Raw genomic sequence first — 19,331 nt, forward strand, 5'->3', positions numbered from 1 at the left:
CAAAGCAATTTACAGATTCAATGCAATCCCTATCAAATTACCAATGGTATTTTTTACAGAACTAGAACAAGAAATTTTATGATTTGTATGGAAACACAAAAGACCCGAATAGTGAAAGCAATCTTGAGAAGGAAAGATAGAGTTGGTGGAATCAGGCTTCCTAACTTTAGGGTATACTACAAGGCTACAGTGATCAAGACAGCATGGTACGAGCACAGAAACAGAAATATAGATCAATGGAACAGGATAGAAAGCCCAGAGATAAACTACGGTCAACGAATCTATGACAAAGGAGGCAAGGATATACAATGGAGAAAAGGCAGCCTCTTCAATAAGTGGTGCTGGGAAAACTGGACAGCTACATGTAAAAGAATGAAATTAGAACACTTCCTAACACCATTCACAAATATAAAATGGATTAAAGACCTAAATGTAAGGCCAAACACTCTAAAACTCCTAGAGGAAAACATAGGAAGAACACTCTGATGTAAATCACAGCAAGATCTTTTTTGACCCACCCCCTAGAATAATGGAAATAAAAACAAAAATAAGTGGGACCTAATGAAACTTCAAAGCTTCTGCGCAGCAAAGGAAACTATAAGCAAGACGAAAAGACAACCCTCAGAATGGGAGAAAATATTTGCAAACGAATCAACAGACAAAGGATTAATCTCCAAAATATATAAACAGTTCACCCAGCTCAATATCACAAAAACAAACAACCCAATCAAAAAATAGGCAGAAGACCTAAATATGCATTTCTCCAAAGAAGACATACAGATGGCTAAGAGGCACATGAAAAGCTGCTCAACATCACTAATTATTAGAGAAATGCAGATCAAAACTACAATTAGGTATCACCTCACACCGGTTAGAATGGGCATCATCAGAAAATCTACAAACAGTAAATGCTGGAGAGGGTGTGGAGAAAAGGGAACACTCTTACACTGTTGGTGGGAATGTAAATTGATACAGCCACTATGGAGAACAGTATGGAGGTTCCTTGCAAAACTGAAAATAGAACTACCATATGACCCAGCAATCCCCCTGCTGGGCATATACCCAGAGAACACCATCATTCAGAAAGACACATGCACTCCAATGTTCATTACAGTGCTATTTACAATAGCCAGGACATGGAAGCAACCTAAATGTCCATCAACAGATGAATGGATAAAGAAGATGTGGTACATTTATACAATGGAATATTACTCAGCTGTAAAAAGCAATGAAACTAGGACATTTGTAGAGACATGTATGGACCTAGAGATTGTCATACAGAGAGAAATGAGTCAGAAAGAGAAAGACAAATGTTGTATATTAACACATATATGTGGACTATAGAGAAATGGTACCAATCAACTGGTTTGCAAGGCAGAAATAGAGACACAGATGTAGAGAACAAACATATGGACACCAAGTGGGGAAAGCGGGGAGGGTTGGGGGGGAATGAATTGGGAGACTGGGATAGCAAATGGTACACTCTAAATATATGCAGTTTATTGTATGTTAACTGTATCTCAATAAAAGTTCTTAAAAAATATGTATGAGGTACTGATGGAGTAGTAGGTAGCTTGGGACAAGATGAGGTCAAGTGTACACATGATGAACTTTAAGATCCTTGGAAAAAGGGTGCAGATGGTTGAGAATGGGTATAACCTAATTATTGTCAGGCTTCTCCTGTGGTTAGAAAAATTGGGGTAGAGATGGGGGGGGGGTGCATTTTCACTTGTGTCCAGCAGCTGTTCACTTGGGAAGGCTCACTTTGAAGCTTTCCCAGCTATTCTTTCATATTTCCCATATGAAAGTGGTATTTCATATGCTCCCAGGGCCATTCTCCCAGGTGCATTAACTGAGCTTGTGGTCAACTATTTAAGAATAAGTTCCTAGTCTCAGTACTGGATCAGCTACCTCCTCTCAGGACAATGTGGTTCACATTTTTCTTTATGGGTTTGCTGAAAACAAAAATAGGAACTGCATCTCCACAATAAACAAGAGAAGGCTGATTACTCAGTGAAAGTTTAGTGCTCTTCTTTTGACAAAACTACAAAACATCAACCAAGACTGTTCTTGTCAGTGGAGGTTCATGTATTAAAGATCTTTTCTTGTATTAAAGAGGCTTTACCATTTTATATTTTACACTCTCTTTTTCTTCCCATAGAATACATGGTTGTCAGTGGTTTATACCCCTTCTACAGTAGGCAGCCTATAGGGAAGTTAAGGGGCTGGTGAGCACATAATAAGGTGGTAAATAAATGTTAGGTCACATTTAAATCAGGGGAAACTGAAAGCCTATTCCTTGAAAAGACTGCTAGGCATCTATTCACCAAACAGTACAAACATAGTTAGGACCTCTCCTCCAAATGCTAGCAGGTATAGCGTGGGGCTGAAGTCAGCTATTGGGCAGATTTCAGGCATCAGGATAAATCCAGATTGGCTTTTCTCATGTGCTACATTGTTTCAATCCACATGACAGATGGTAGTGTCCTAGTCTAAAATGATATCACTGGATTAGGATGACAGCTGCTGGGGAGTTCAAATTCTGACCATACTTTGAAGGTAGAGTCAAAAGGATATTCTAATGCTGCAAATGATATAGGGCACTACGTATTGCTCCCCCCTAAATCACCCATATGTACACTTATGATGTTGTCCAATGTTTTAGAAATATCAGCAGTCAACTATTGAACCCTTCCAGTTAAGGTGGCAGGTTGACCACCCTTGTCCATCAGCTCTCCATCCAAAAACTTAATTAAAATATCAGTGAAGAATCAAAAAGGTATTAACCACAAGGATAAAGACAACACAAGAGAAAACCATGGATGAAAGTTTTCAAAAATGTTTATAGACAACAAACTGATGGAGGAGACTTAAATGGACTTTCCAGACTAGAAGAAATAGAAGTCCAAATGCTTGCAGGAGGTGAGGTATCTATGAGAATTGATCTAATTTGCCTTGCAGAATGCCTAGAACATGAGCTGAGGTGTGACTGGCAACATGATTGGTTTGATATCTGTACATCAGTTGGTTGAACTTGCCTTCTCCCCTGTATTTCCCTGAGCAGACATGGAACTACCCTACCATATCCATCATATGTGGAAACAGGTTTAGTCTGGAGAAACGAAACCAAGGAGCTCTGGATTCAGAGACAACAGACGTAGGATAAGGTAGGGATGAGTGTTGAAGCAAAGAATATGTGGGATTATATAAACATCTACATATTGAAATACTGGATTAACAGGCTGCTTCTCCTGCTTTGCTAAACAGCTAGGTTTATACCCTCCACCAACACACACCAATGCACTTCATCTGATCAGCTTTCTTTTTTACATATAAAGGGAATGCTGATACTCATCAGATATTTGAGAAAAGACAACTCAAGAGGCAGAGACAAAAACAAATAGGAAAAAAAAAATTTGGACAAAAACAATCAATGGAACAGAGAACCAAAAAAAGTCATAGTTAAAATCATCAAGGATAGAAGAAAAGATGATCTGTTTATGAAATAAAAACGGGATCTCATGAAAAAAGAAAAATCAAAGAACAGTTTTTAACTTTGGAAATGAAAAATATGATGAACAAGAGCAGGTTTGCTTTAGCTTGTGCTGATGGCATGGCCTGGCCCCAGAGCTGCGGGGAGACCAGAGTCTGCAGGAGGAAGTGCTGCCAGTAGGAGGGTGGGTATGGGCAGTGGTATGAAGCTGGGCTGTGAGGCTGAGGAGGAGACGGCAGAGGCAGTTGGGGGCACTGCTGAGCTGGTAGGTCGCTGACTCAGGGAAGAGTCCATCACCTTCCTCTATGCTCAGCCCTTTCCAGGCCAGATGCTGCCTCTCCCACCTAGTGAAGGATTTGCCGGCATAGGTCTTGGCAGTCTGGAATAAGTTCAGCTCTCTGAGCTATTGAAACTCTACCTGGAATAGGAACAGAAATTCCAACCACAAAAAGAGGACTGAGCTTGATGAAGGCTCCCCTGAGAACAATAACATTGTGTGCTGAAGACCGAGACATGTCAAGATTTAAGGGATTTAACCAACTTTTTTATTTCCAATCTTGCACATAAACTTTTATCCTGGCTGTCAATATTTTGGACAGATCCTCGGCTTTTATGAAGGTGAAACCTAAAATTTGCCTTGTACTGTAGTCTGTTGTTTTTGCTGGCTGCCAGAATAGATGAAGAAGAATGCAGTGTTTCATCTACTCACGAAGTAATCTGGGTTAGTCAGTGTAAAAGGACTGCTTCTGTCAGGAGACGAAGGAAAAAAATAATTTTTTTTTTTTTTTTTAAGTAGACAGTTGAAAATAAATTTACTACTTGTAAACACACACAAAAAGAAAAATACAAGATTTTTTTTATCTTTTAACAATCAGTGCTTCCAAAAGCGCATTATCTTCTATATCGACCTCTCTCCCCTCGGTCTCTGTCCCGATCACATAATCGCTCTCTTTCTCTTTCTCTATCATGTCCTCTGTCTCGCTCTCTGTCTCTTCTGTTGTCTCTAGGGCGGTCTCGCTCTCGCTCTCGATCTCTTTCACGGGGTCTACTTCTCCGACCACTGACGACAGCTTGTGTTCGACGAAGGAAATCATCCACCCTCATATCATAATCGTGTACTCGTTTATCTCTGTATCTTGCTTCATGTGGTACTGGGTGATGTCCTGAGTAAGGGGGATGAGCTTGAGGAGGTGGAGCGTGGTGCTGATAGTAAGGATGGTGTGGAGGTTGTTCCATTCCAGAATAAGGAGTCATTCCTTGCCAAGGTGGTGGTGGTCCCATGTTATGAAATTCCCTCACATAATCATTGTAGGACCCATTTAAAAACACATCTCGGCGAACTCCTGAAAACCGTCTATCTACTTCCTGGTATCGTGGATCCTTTAAATACCCTGGTCTCTGATGAAACTCAGGGGCATAGTCAATCCTTGGTTTCTTTCTGCTGTTATGAATATCATAATCTTCTGGTCGACGCCTTCCCACATCCCGGACTGGTTCTCGACGGGATGGACGTCCTCTTGATCGGGGCTGAGAATGCATTCTTCTCTTGTGACGCATTTTATGAATGACCTGATACAAGTCAATACTTTCATCAGGGGGAAAGAGAAGACAAAGCTGGGTTCCACATTCAAGTTCAATTTCCTGTCCATCACGTCCGATCTTTACTGGCTTATGTTCATTCCAAGGATTGGTGAGATGAGCCGACTTAGTGAAGGGTAATTCACGCCTGCAAATCCAGTCAATTTTAAAGACACCTCCCAGCATTTTAGCATTCATTCCTGCTGGAAGTATCCAATGTATAGGAGAGCCTCCATGATGCGATTCTGAAGAAAGTCTTGCAAATCCTTGAAATTTTCCACTCTCTCTCACAGAAAATATTAAGATAACACTCCTAGCAGATCTGAACGCAGCATTTAATTTCTTCTCATTTACTGGCAGTGTAGACCATACACCCTTAGCTTTGGCAAGGGACACATTCTCATGGTTGTTACTCTTTATGAGAAAAAATCTTGCATCCTGTAGGACATATTTGAGTTTACTGGTTTGATTTTTTCGGACAGCACGAACGGAAGATGATAATTTCTCATGCTTCTTTTCTGAACCTGCATATGACTCCGATGCAGAGCTTCCACTTCTATCAAAAACAATAGGAGATATGCCTCTAGCTCTCTTCCTTTCCTTCTTTTTCTCATCTGATCCATCTGTTCCTGAACCAGATCTGACAGACCCATCCGTGAAGGAAACAGATTCAGAATCAGAGTCACTAGCCTCACTTCGTGTGTCATAATCATTTCCCTCTTCCTTCTGGTCTCTCTCATCCTGTTCATATTCTTCTTCTTCCTCCTCCTCTTCTTCCTCCTCCTCCTCCTCTTCCTCTTCTTCCTCCTCCTCCTCCTCCTCTCCATCATCATCCACCTCTTCATCTTCCTCTGCATCTTCTTCTACCTCTTCATCTTCCTCCACATCTTCCACCCCTTCCTCCTCATTCTCAGTGTTGTTGCCTTGCTCATCAGAAGAACCACTGCTGCCAGTCTCGTGGTCAGAGCCATATTCTTCAGAATTCACTTCTTCCTTAGAAGACTGGCTGGATCTGCTTGCACGTCTATCCACTTCAAGCCCAATTCTTACCTCAGAACCATCTGGTGTAGGGGATTTGACTCTCCTTTCAGGATCCCTTTTCCGCAGACAAGTTTTTTCAGGTTGACTCTTATAAGGTTCTCTGGAGGCACTGCTTGACAAGCGAATCTTCCGATCAGCTTCTAGACGCTTGTTTCTTTCAGATCTCTGATATTCCTCATTTTTATACTCTGTGACTGACTTTCCTTTTGTACTAACCATTCTTTTGTTATTGCTAACTGATGAGCTCAGTGGCTTAGAAATCAATTGTCTTGAATGAACAGAAGGCTTTTGTCGCTTTGTGTCAGTAGATTCCATTCGGTCACTTTTTCTTTTTGAACCCTTTTTTTCATTTTTATCTTGTTCACTCTCTGGATTATAGAGTTCATCATCCTGTTCTGGTACTTCAGTCAAAATATCATCTAGAACATTAAGTTCTCCATCTTTATCTGAGACACGGTTTGTTTTTTTGACCCTGGAAGCTTCTGGGTTAGGAGATACAAAGGACTATTTATTTCGGGATCCAGCATCAGACTAAGACCTTTCTCCTCTCGGCTGTCGGCCGCCATTGCTCCCCTCTTGTTTCCGCTGCTGCTGCTGCTGCCGCCACCGCCGCCGCCGCCGCTTCGACGCGACTCGCGCGGGCGCCGCAGCCGCGGCAGCTGGGCTGCGCGCTTCGCACCTTAGCCTCTACCACTCACCCTTTTCGCGACTCACCCTTTCTCTCCGCTTCTTCCCTTTCTCCCCTTTCCCCTTCCCTCCTTTCACTCCTGCTTCCCGCAGCCTAGGCCCAGCCTTCCCGTTGGGGAAAAAAATCAGAATTATGAAATGGAACATACTGCTGTATTAAACTTTTTTTTTTGCTTACACAAGACTATTATACTTCATATTTCAGAAAGGAAAGAAATATTGAGACTTGATAAACTGGAAGCTCAGCTGAAAGCTTGCAATTTCCTACTAGTCTTTTCAAAACCAAAGCCATCTGTATTAGCTTTGTGCCTTCTCAATCTGTAAATAGAAATGTAATTCATTAAGTTATTGCAACTTCTCCAGCTTGTTATAAAGTATTCAAAGATTAATGATACTGAATCCTTTTACTGGAGGAAAGTAGTTTCTAAATGACTAGCTGAATATTTTTCTTTCTAATGTTTCAAGAAGTTGGTTTGGATTGTTTCTCAGTACAGAGCTCAGACCCTCCAAGACAGCATTTATGGCGTTCCTGAGTCGTCAACAATACCAGAAGATGGCTGTCCTGATGAAAGTGAAAGTGAAGACTTGGAAGATGTGAGTTTTAGAGAATGAAGTCTCAGCAGCTCTCTCTCCATCTCAGTGATCAAAGATACACTGTCTTTTTCAACTTGAAAGTGACACAGTCTCTGTGCTTTCCATGTTAGAAATCTAATTACACTGTGTCAGAATTTAAAGTATACATATAGTTTACAAGCAATAAATGGGGAAGCAGGTTTTTGGTCCAGCCCCTATCTAGGCAGGAATACAGACTGGAACACCTGTTGTCTATAATTTTTCAGATCAGATCTGGTCTTTTTTCATATTCTAAGCTATCGAATGGGTTAGGACCTCTCAAACAACTGAAAATAATTTAAGTATTGGCATTTTAGCTATTTCTCCATATGGATAATATATTTTGTCGGTAAGGATGTAGAGAGTTAAAGAGAGAACCCTTTTTTTTTTCCTTGATGAAATATAAAGTAGAAGACTTTGACATCCGCTGAGAATAAAAGAATAGAGTCTGAGTGAAGATGAGGTTTGAGGGGAGTGTACAAGTTCTGAATGTGTTTTGAGGGGAAGGGTGGAAGGAACTAATCAAGGACAACTAAGAGTACTGAGGTTGATGCTGAGGTCCTAGCCAAGGCTGAAAAATCATGAATTTATAGTAGTGCAAAATCAAAGAATTAGGGGATTTTTACGCTGTATTCTCAACTATCAAAATGCAGAAACAAAAAAGGTTAACTGTAACTGCTCCAGGATTTGGGTTTTGCAGGTTGCTGATGATGTTGAACTTCTGATGAACAACCCTGATGTCCAAGCTCAGTAAGGAAGGAAGGTAGCCTAGGATGGAACTGATAAATCCAAAGAAAATGGGGAATCCAGGGACTGGAGGATTTGTGGAAACTGTTGTGCAGATTTGGTGGGAAGGATAGTATGAAAGAGGTGAAAAAACAAAAATTTGTTTACAAAGTATAGAATATGGAACTTTGACATTTCTGAGTGAATGATTAAAATGTGTTCTTTGGAGGAGGTCTGTAGTGCAGAGGAGGAAAGGGTAAGGGGAAAGAGGTCGAGGGAATCTGAAATTAGGATGCCATCTTTTGTCTACATGTACACTAAAACCTCCTCGAATTATGGCAGAAGTATGGCAGATAAAGACTGTGATCCAGGTCTGAAAGTCTACATTCAATGAAATGAGCTTAACAAGGATGATATATGATAAATAGCCTTAAATGAGGATGGACTTCTTCAGGCAGATGGAAGAGTAAAAGTCAGAAAGAAGAATTAGGGAATCAGGGGAATGTTACCTCCACTATCTCTCAATATATCCATTTTCCTGTGGATATAGGAAAAAGAATAGCTCTCAGTAGAGAGGCTTATGGGAGTACTGAAAGTCATAATTAATCAAGGTCTGTCTTCCTGTAGCATCAATTTCCATGCTTGGTAAACAATTTCATACATCTCAGATTAATAGAAACAGATCCATTTTGAAATAGGATGCTATTTAAATTTATGTACTGTACGTGGTAATGATAAAACAGCAAATGTCAAAGAAAATTTACACTTATGAAATGCTGCATTGGGCTAGTCCTCCAGTTCCTTTCAAACACTTTATTTTCACTGTCATCTGTGTGGAAAAACTTTAAAATTATCTAGGAGGTAAGGGGAGGGGAAGAGGTCATGAAAGAAAAGGACACAAAGCAGTTCATTATCCATAGAAAGGAATCTTGCATGGCAAGGAATAAGGTGGAGGTTGGGTTCTTCAGTAGGAGAAAGGTCAGGAAGAGAAATTTGAAAACAGTAATAGTACAAGTGCCCAGGGGAAAAAAAGAGGAGAAAGTGTGGGATTTGCAACTTTTCAGTGATTGAGAAAAACAAGAATGAAGATGGTTCACAGGTGATCGTTCTCAGATATTTTCCATTCTAACCTTTGCACAAGTCATTTTTGTGTGGGACGTACTGTACCTGCTTGTCTTAGGCGTGTGGTGAGGACTATATGTGAGGAGATTTCAGCCAGTTTCAAGCGTGCTGATAAATCCAGGGCTTTTCCGTGGTGTTAGAAGCAGTGACGAGTCATTGAAGTCCCTTTATCATAACACTCCATGTGTCATAATTAATTGAAATGGTGACAAGATGACTTACTTTAGCTCAGTAACTCTTTTCTGTCAGGTCAGAGACAACCAGTGAAGACCCCAAAACATGATTTTACTTTTTAAAAAATTTGGTTTTCATAATGCTTGTCTCTTCAACCTCTTCAGAATAGACAGTAAATATATGCAAACTTCTAACAATGAGTTTCTCAGCAAATTTAACTTTTAAGTGCCCAAATATCAGATCTTTTGGCCTTTTGCTCAGTGTCTTAAATCCTGGTTCTTTTGTTGGAACAATTTGCTTTTATCAACAATTACAGCAACACTGGTATTTTTTCCTCCATAAGGGTTATTTCGTCCTCATGAGAGATCTCTAAAAATGCATCAAAGACATTCCCCAGAACCCTTGAAGCTCTTTTCCTCTGTGGCCAAAATGATTCTGTTATTTTGAAATTATGCAGCATTTTTCAAGCAGAAAGCTTTGTGAAAAATACTTCCTTCCTCAAATGTTATTGGATATTGAATTATAGTCCCTGTTTTCCCTGTCAGTGAAACTTATCACATTATCTTCAGATAAACTAATTTCATGATTTATTAATAATCATATGGCAGTAATTTGACCTGGTGTGGCTATGAATAGTGAAAGAAACTTTTTATGAGAAATTCTGGAATTTAAAGAAGTATATTTTTGATCTAGCCTCAAAGAGCTGCAGTCATTTCCAGAAGCACTGAAGGCAACCCAGTTGAAAAATATTGTGTTCGGAGCCACTGATAAAAGAGAATTTTTCCAAAAAGGCAGGCAGTGGCCTCAGGAAAGGAGACTTGCTAAGGGTACTGGATACAGACAGGAAGTAATAGAATTGCCAAATTGGGTTTCTGAGGATATCAGGATGAGACTTAACCTGGAATTATTGAGTTTAAGTCTAGCAAGAAAGGACAAAGTAACACCTGGGGCTGTTATCAGTGGTTTGCTAACCTTAGGGGTAATAACAAAGTAATGCTCATCCTAGGATGAATTGTTTAATTTTTATTTTTAAGCAATACTATTCTCACCTAGGTACAATAAAGCATCAGCTGACATCTATTAAACAAAATCCGTACTTATTCAATCATTTAAGCATCAACTGATTAAGTGAATTTTTAAAAAGACTTAAATTGTCCTAGAAAATTTCACAACATATTGAGAGGAAGTGGGGGTTTGTCATGGACACTTAAAGATGATGTGACTTAGATAATTTGAAAAAAAAAGTGTGACATGAGGACTAGGATGAAGAAAGGCAATAGCTAAAAACAAAACAATGGAAGTCATAAATATTAGAAAGATATTTGAATGATAAATTGTTTGGATTTTTTCCTGAATGGTCACAGAAAAATACTATACATCCTCAGATAGAAAAGTAGCACTGATTTAGGAATCTTAATCAATGATGTCATGTTGGATGGGTGAGAATTATATAGACAATAGGGTGATGGTGGTGGCTATTGCAATCATATAAATGTTACACGAACCTCCCTCCCAGGGCAAGTCTTGTGATTACAGAGAAGTAAAGAAGGAATAGGTGTGAGAGTCTATGGTTGCAGCTGATTGCATTTAAGCCAAGCTGTTTCCACCATTGGTTTAAGATAGAGGTGGTCCGTGTGATGGTGATTAGGTCAACCAAAGTCTATCCAGGCTAACTTAGGAGGCATCTTGTATGAAAACTCAATCAAAGAGAAGAGGGAGTCAGTGACTCAGTCTGTATATATTAGAACCAAAACCAGGCATTTGTCATCCTTGGGGAATAGTGATGCTGAGTACACATCATTTTTGCCAGTTAGATTTGTCTCTTTTATGGATCTATATTTTAAAGTAAAAACTAAGTTTTTTTTAAAAGTCTCTAAGATGGGAACAAACAACTCTGATGTGTTATCCTTTAGTAGAACATAACACAAAAAGTGGAAAGAAGCACTTTTCTCCAATTCAAAAATTTGATGCTTCTGGGATTTGAGTGCCACTGCTGCAGCATCAGCAGAAATGGCAAGACTGGGAACAGTGATCCTTTGAGGCTACATTACTAACCAGAAGACATGCTTGTGTTGGGTTGGCGAAAAAGTTCCTTTGGTTTTTTAAAGTAAAAATAAAAGACACATTTTTCTTTTTCACCAAGAACTTTATTGAACGACGTATTCACCGTTTGTTTCACTATCTTCTGCCATTTTTCAGGTAACTTCATAATTCCATCTTCCCAAAACTTTTTATCTTTTTGAGCAAAGAACTGTTCCACATGTCTTTTACAGTCTTCCAAGGAATTGAAATTTTTTCCATTAAGAGAAGTTTGTAAAGACCAAAATAAATGGAAATCCAAAGGTGCAATGTCTGGTAGGTATGGTGGATGAATCAGAACTTCCCAGCCAAGCTGTAACAGTTTTTGCCTGGTCATTAAAGGAACATGTGGTCTTGCATTATCCTAACGGAAGATTATGTATCTTCTGTTGACTAATTCCGGACTCTTTTCATCGAGTGCTGTTTTCAGTTGGTCTAATTCAGAGCAGTACTTGTTGGAATTAATCGTTTGGTTTTCTGGAAGGAGCTCATAATAGAGGACTCCCTTCCAATCCCACCATATACACAACATCACCTTCTTTGGATGAAGATTGGCCTTTGGTGTGGTTGGTGGTGATTCATTTCACTTTGCCCCATGATCTCTTCTGTTCCACATTGTTGTACAGTATCCACTTCTCATTGCCAGTCACAATTTGTTTCAAAAAGAGAACGTTTTCATTACATTTCAGTAGAGAATTGCATGTGGAAATATGGTCAAAAAAGTTTTTTTCGCTTATGTGGAACCCAAACATCAAAGCGATTAACATAACCAAGCTGGTGCAAATGATTTTGAACACTTGATTTGGATATTTTGAGTATGCCAGCTCTCTCCTGCATGGTATAACATTGATTGTTCTCAATTAATATCTCGATTTGATCGCTATCAACTTCAACTGGTCTACCTGATGCTCTCGCTGGGGCATCATCCAGTGAGAAATCTCCAGCACAAAACTTCGCAAACCACTTTTGACAATTTTGATCGGTCACAGCACCTTCTCCATACAGTGCACAATCTTTTTTGTGTGTGTTTCAGTCGCGTTTTTACCTTTCTGAAAATAATAAAGCATAATGTGCTGAAAATGTTGCTTTTTTCCTTCCTTCTTCAATATTAAAATGGCTATACAAAAATTCACCAGTTTTGATGGTTTTTTTTTGAGATGCATGTTGATATGACAGCTGTCACAATACAATCTAACAAAATTGTTTCAAACGAAGTTACAGACAACCAAGCGCTACTAGAGCGATTTTAGGGAAAAAACTGAATGAAAACTTTTGGCCAACTCAATATTTAATGAACAAGGCTAAGGAATAAAAGGGGAATAACAGGTGAAATGTTAAAAAGTATGACTTGGTTTAAGTACATGCAGGGTACCTGGTGGAACTCCCAGAAGTGCTTGGAAGGAAAAGAATTTTGCATAGGATTTGTCCTAAATTATGAAATAAGGGGAGGGGGAGGCAAAAAAAGGGGGAGATGATATTTGAATTGATTTGGATTAGATAATGTGATAGATAGAATAATGGCTCCACAAAGATGTCCAAATCCTAATCCCAAGAATCAGTGAATGTTACATGGTGAGGGGGGAATTAAAGTTGAGATTGGAATTAAGATGACTAATCGGCTAATGCAGGAAGTTACTCTGGATTATCCAGGTGGGTTCAGTGTAATCAAAAGGGTCATTGAGGAAGAAGGAGACAGAAAAAAGAAAACCAGAGAAATGGCATCATAAGAAAGATTCAACTAGTCATTGCAGGCTTTGAAGATGGAAGGGGACCATGGGCCAAGGAAAGTGGGTAGCCTCCAGAAGATGGAAAAGGCAAAAAAATTGAATTCTTCCCTAGAACCCTCAGTAAGGACTACAGCCCTGTTGACATCTTTATTTTAGCTCATTTCAGACTTCTGTCCTCTAAAACAGTAAGATAATAAACTGATGTTGTTTTAAGCTACTAAGTTTGTAGTAATTTGTTACAATAGCAATAGGAAATTAATACAGATGTGAATTTATGGGCATTGATGTGACTGATCAGGGAAAGAAAAAAGCAAAACAAATATATGAATTTATTTTTCTTAATTTAAGTGGTCAGTTGGGATAACGATGCATCTGGAGAAGCCAACTGTAATTGGCAACGGGAGATGTTCTGGAGTAGGAGAGTGGAAGATAATGAGATTCCACTGATTTATGTTGAGTTAGTAGAATGCTAACAAAGCATAAATATCCAGATGAGAAATTGGATTTGAATTTGGAAATTGACAATATAAAGAAGCCATAAGAATAGAAGATTAGTCTAAAGAGTATTTTAGGCAAAAATATGGCTTAGTTTTAGAGATTTTCAGATTTAGAGGTAGATTAAAATTGTGAAAAGTAAAATAAGAGAGCAATCAGAGAAGTGGAAGGGGAATCAATTAGGGACAAGGGTGAGTTTTAAGAGAGTTTGTGGTATGTAATTGGAATTTGGTAAACATCTGTTCAATGAATAAAAGAGAAATGTCTTAGAAACTAGATAAATGCTAAGACTGAGGTGTTTAAAAGTAGCCTCGGTAGTCAAGAGTGGTGCAACTGCTCCTATACAATAGTATAGACTTAGAAATTTACTAGTTTATTTTACACTCAAACAAAATGAAACAAAACAAAACAAAACAAAACCCCAAAAAACACAGATTAGAGTTTATGTCCTGAAAAGTATCATCTAATAGTAGTATATGTGAGTGCTTCTTTAACTATGCCTTTGCCCATATGGAATGTTATAATTTGAGAAGGGGCATCTCTCAAGTGCATCCAACTAAACTGAGGTATATTCCTTGGTACATTATCAGTAAATATATAACAAATTTTTATTTTGTATTTTTATACCCTTCATCTCCCAACACAATCTCATCCTCTTATGCTTTCCTTCCTCTTGTGCTTAATTTGTCCTGCCAATTCATATTTCCATAAATTGCTTTACATGTGTTAATGTAAAATATAGTGTTGCTTCATATAATGCATATATACTTATATACATATATATATAAATTACATCTCATATAAATATCAGATTCATATATAACTACATGTGTTGCATTATATTTCCTACTTTTTTCATTCAACCCATATGGAACTGGAGTAAAAAATAAATATATGGAAATTACCCTTTTTTAGTACCCGCCTAGGTTATCTAGTCTTTTATTGACTGATACCAAGAATGCTTCCAATTTTTTTCAACTATTGTACTTCAATGTGCATTTTTATTCAAGCTTATTTGTGTACCCGAGCAGGAGTTTCTCTAGAACTTGTTTTTGATTCTAGGATATGTACCTACCCTTATTTAACTAACAGATTTTATTTCCAAAATGAATTCCACTGATTACATCCAAAAATAGTGCATGAGGGTTTTTGCTTCCCTGCATCTGCAATAATACTTGATATTATTTAAATTTTTGCCAATATGATGAACATGTAGTGTATGTCATTGTTATTTTTACTTGTACTCCTGTGATTACTACTGAGGTTGGTTTTCTCTTTATATACTTAATGGCGTTTATGGCTAAATTGCCTATTCATATCCTTTCTCAATTTTTTGTGGTTTCCTTATTTCTTTCTTTTGTCTCTTTTAAAAAATTGAAGTATAGTTGACTTACAATATTGTGTTAGTGTCAGAAGTACAGCAAAGTGATTCAGGTATATAATTTTTTCAGACTATTTTCCATTATAAGTTATTACTGGTTTCCTTTTTTCTTGATAATTTTTAAGACTTCCTTGATATTCTAGATCTTAACCCTTTTGTCACTTTTGGATGTTGCAAATACCCTCTTACTGCTAACTTCATCTGAGGGGCCATTGTTTGAGGAAATCTTTACTTTTGATGTAATATTATACATGATTTTTCTTTACCTCATTAATGCCTTTTGGTCTTATTTAAAAATCATTCTCCACAGAGAGATAAAAGATATTAGAGTACACTTTCTACTAATTCTGTTTTTCTTTTCATGTGTCTTTAATCCATGGAGCTTATTTCTGTGACTAGAGTCATAATTTCTTTGTGTTTTACATAGTATAGTGAACCAGTTATTTCAACATCATTCACAAAATAATCTATATTTTGTCCTCTATATAGGACTTTAGTCTTTTATCTTTTTACACCCAATGTTGCTGTTTGGGAACCTCAGGTCAATGATTCAAATTTAACATTACCATTTTAGTCTAGAAATGTTGAGAATTTCTTTGTGTTTAATGTTTTAAAATATTTGTGTACTATTTATAAATATCTATTATTTTATCTTTTCTGGTCTGCTCTGTACTCTATGAGGCTTCTCAACTGAGGGCATGTATCTATAGTTTCTATAGTTATGAAAATTTTATGACTGTCATATCTTTAGTTCTTTCCTCTCCATTTTCTTATTTATTTTTGTCTTTCTGGAATTTCTATCAGATGGAAATTGATACTTTCACCTAGTCTTTGTGTCTTTTAACTTCCATTTTTTAGAGTTGGGCTAAGGGTTTGTACAAGTATATAAAAGTCTATCTCGTTCATTTAAAAAGCCATGTAACACATTACATTATTATTAAAAGTAATTTATTGATAGATATTTAAGTTACCAAATTTTCACTACCACAGCAAAGAAATCATTCTACTGCATACATTCTGATGCTCATCTGTGAATTTCTCTTGAATTGTTTCTTAGAAGTAGAACTGCTGAGTCAATGGAAATGTACAATTTTATTTTGATATACTGTCAACTTGTTTTCCAGAATGGTTCTTCAATTTATACTCCCACTAAAAGTGTACAAAAGTACTATTTCTTGCATACTTGCCAAGGCTTGATATTATCACTGTAATTCTTGTCAAACTTATGAAAAACAATTCCTTTTAATTTGCATTTTTCTTATAGCTAGTCAGGTTGAACATCCTTTTATATATATTTATGTGGGCATTTGTAACTATCCTTGGTGACTTGCCTCCTTATATCCTGCCCATTATTTTTATTTTTATTTTTTTAAGTTGACTTTAGGAACTCTGTGTGTATTCTGAATAGTAATCTTTGTCAGTAATATAAGGTGCAAATTTTTTCCCAGCACTTTGCTGAAATTTTAGCTTTATTTATGATTTATTTTGTTTCAAGGAGGCTTTAGTTTGTGTGAAATAAAATCTGTCAGTCTTTTCCTTTGGTTTTTGTTTTACTTAGAAAATAGCCCTACCAATATTAACTTGTATTTTCTTCTGTAACTTTTGTAGTACTAATTAACATGGAATCTATACAGGCATACAGGCCTAGTCTATTTTTTAAATATGTAAATCAGTTGTTCAAATACCAGTAACAGAATAGTCCACATTTTCATTGTTACTTGAAATGCTGTCTTCACCACAAACTAAATTAAAACATATACATCGATCTGTTTATGAATCTCTTGTAATATATTTTAACTCCTGCCTTTCATGTCTGTCTTCATTAATTAAAAAAAGGTATAGCTATATTTTTCATAGAATTCCCACCTTATTCTTTTAATGAACTTTAGAATTAGTTTTTGGTTAATTTCTTTTGTCATTGGTTGATGTGATATTTAAACATAGATTTACTTATTTGTTCCTCTCTTGCTCATGATAGATCTCTTCCTTTTCCAGATCTTTGAGGTCTTCAGTAAACTTTCAAAGTGTTATTCCTCACTCTTTGGGGTTTTTTAGTTTTTCATTATCATTCTTGATTATTTGTATTGTGAAATTTTCTGATTCTTCCTCACAAACATTTGATAATTAAAAGAAAATCTTTTAAAATTTATTAGATTAAAATGTGTACAGTATTTCTTATAATTTATAATCTCCTCAGTGTATTATTTATTTTATTTATGTTTGTTTTTCTTTTTTTTTGATAAAGTTGATCACTGCATTTTTAATTTTACTGTTACTACCTCAAAGAACCAGCTCCTGATATCAAACAATTCTGTTATTACCTTTAATTAATTAACTTATAATTTTTGTGTTTACTTTTTATTATCCTTTGTTAAGGATTATTTTATAGTGATTTTAGAACGAGATAAATATGTTTTTAACTGGCTTTTATTATATATTTTAAAATAATGAAAGCTCTGAAAATCATACTTCTGTTACAGCTTTGATTGCCTCCTATATAATTTGATATATGTTTTATTGTTAAATCTTAAGGATGTATTCCTCTTTTTAAATTAAAAATGTATAATTAGGGTTTTAATATTATTTAACTTAAACGTGGAGTATTTAAGTTAAATTAGCATTAGTTCATTCACTGACTACTTGAGGGTCTACCGTATGAAAAGTATTGAAATATGAAATTATGTAATATTTACAATAAATGAACACATTTGGAAGGTAAAAAAATATGTCTCATTGTGATTTAAAGTTTTGTTTTTCCAGTTACTAAGGGAATTTACCATTCTCCATGTATTTTATTGTCTTTTTAACTTATTACTTGGAAAAATATGTTTTTATTGTTTTTCTTTTATCTTCTACTAGAGAGGTGTCTTTTCCCTATTTGTTCCCCAAATTTCCTGTTAGTTAAGATTGTGACTCTGTTTTGTAGGCTGCAATTTTTTTCATTTTGTTTTGTTTTTACTTTTAGAACTATTTCTTATTAGTGCAGATAATTTCTATAACATTTTAAATTGAGCTATGCTTTACCTACAGTGAAATGTGCAGATTTTAAGAGTAGAATTAGATGAATTGGCAAATGTATAAATCCATGTGACCAACATTCTAATCACTGTAGAGTTCAATTACATCACCAGAGAAAGTCCCTTTCTATTCCCTTCCAGTTGATCACTCTCCCCTGCTTCCTGCTCACCACCATTTTTCTGATTCCTGTCATCATAGGTTAGATTTCTGTGTTCTAGAAATGCATGTAGATAGAATTTTACTATCTCTACTCTGACTATATCTACTCTGAATGGTGTCTGACTCCGTTCACTCAACATGTATCTGTGAAATTCTTCTATGTTTTTGGGTGTATCAGCAGTTTGTTCCCTTTTATTACCAAATAGTATTTTATTGAATAAATATACCAAAACTTGAGTATCCATTTGGATTGTTTTCCCATTTTTGGTTACTATGCATAATTGACTTCGTCTATGGCCATACCACCCTGAAGGCACCCGATCTCTTCTGAATAATTGGCTCTGAATAATTTTTTTTTGTTGTTAGAGGTTTTTAGGGGACATGTTGGAATTGAATTAATGCAAAGACAGTTTTAATTGATCACTAGAACCAACTCAGAAATTGCAGAGATGAAGGAATTAGCAGACAAAGACATCACAACAGCTATTTTAATTACAATCCATATGGACAAGAAGGTATAGGAAAACATGATCATGAAAAAGAGACAGCTGAAAAACACAAAACTTAAATTGAACTTTTTGAGGTAAAAAATACAATATCTGAGATGACAAATAAAATATATGATAATATAGACTATTCCCCACCCCCCATCCCCCACCCCCTGCAAATTCATATACTGAATCTTAATCCCTAATGTAATGGTTTTTGGAGGTGGGTTCTTTAGAAGATGATTAAGTCATGAGGGTGAAGCCCTTATAAAAGCAGATTAGCGCCCTTATAAAAGAGATCCCAGAAAGCTCCTTTACCCCTTTTACCATATCGGGGCCATCTATGAACTAGGAAGTGGGCCCTCATTAGACATTAAATCTGCCAATCTTGGTCTTGGACTTCCCACCCTCTAAAACTATGAGAAATAAATGTGTTGTTCAAGCCAATTGTCTATGGTACTTTTGTTATATTGCAATTTGAACAGCATAAAACAGATATAATGTTCATATTAAATCAGACACAGCAAAAAATGATCAGTGAACTTGAACAT

At 36.6% G+C, this 19,331-nt stretch overlaps 1 protein-coding gene and 1 pseudogene across 1 annotated transcript; one reads left to right on the top strand and one right to left on the bottom strand.

Annotated features, from left to right (window-relative positions):
• The first annotated feature begins 3,608 nt into the window (after positions 1 to 3,608).
• On the top strand, positions 3,609 to 7,503 carry LOC130857601 (cyclin-G2-like; annotated as a pseudogene).
• Positions 4,315 to 6,766, bottom strand: LOC130857755 (YTH domain-containing protein 1-like). The gene is made up of 2 exons (XM_057743484.1): positions 6,651 to 6,766; positions 4,315 to 6,552 (listed from the first exon to the last, which is right to left on the bottom strand). The coding sequence occupies exons 1-2, from the start codon at positions 6,676 to 6,678 to the stop codon at positions 4,385 to 4,387; spliced, it is 2,196 nt and encodes a 731-aa protein (XP_057599467.1). The 5' UTR covers positions 6,679 to 6,766; the 3' UTR covers positions 4,315 to 4,384.
• Positions 7,504 to 19,331: the final 11,828 nt, after the last annotated feature.

Source organism: Hippopotamus amphibius, chromosome 7 (assembly GCF_030028045.1).
Source record: "Hippopotamus amphibius kiboko isolate mHipAmp2 chromosome 7, mHipAmp2.hap2, whole genome shotgun sequence".
Classification (NCBI taxonomy): domain Eukaryota; kingdom Metazoa; phylum Chordata; class Mammalia; order Artiodactyla; family Hippopotamidae; genus Hippopotamus; species Hippopotamus amphibius.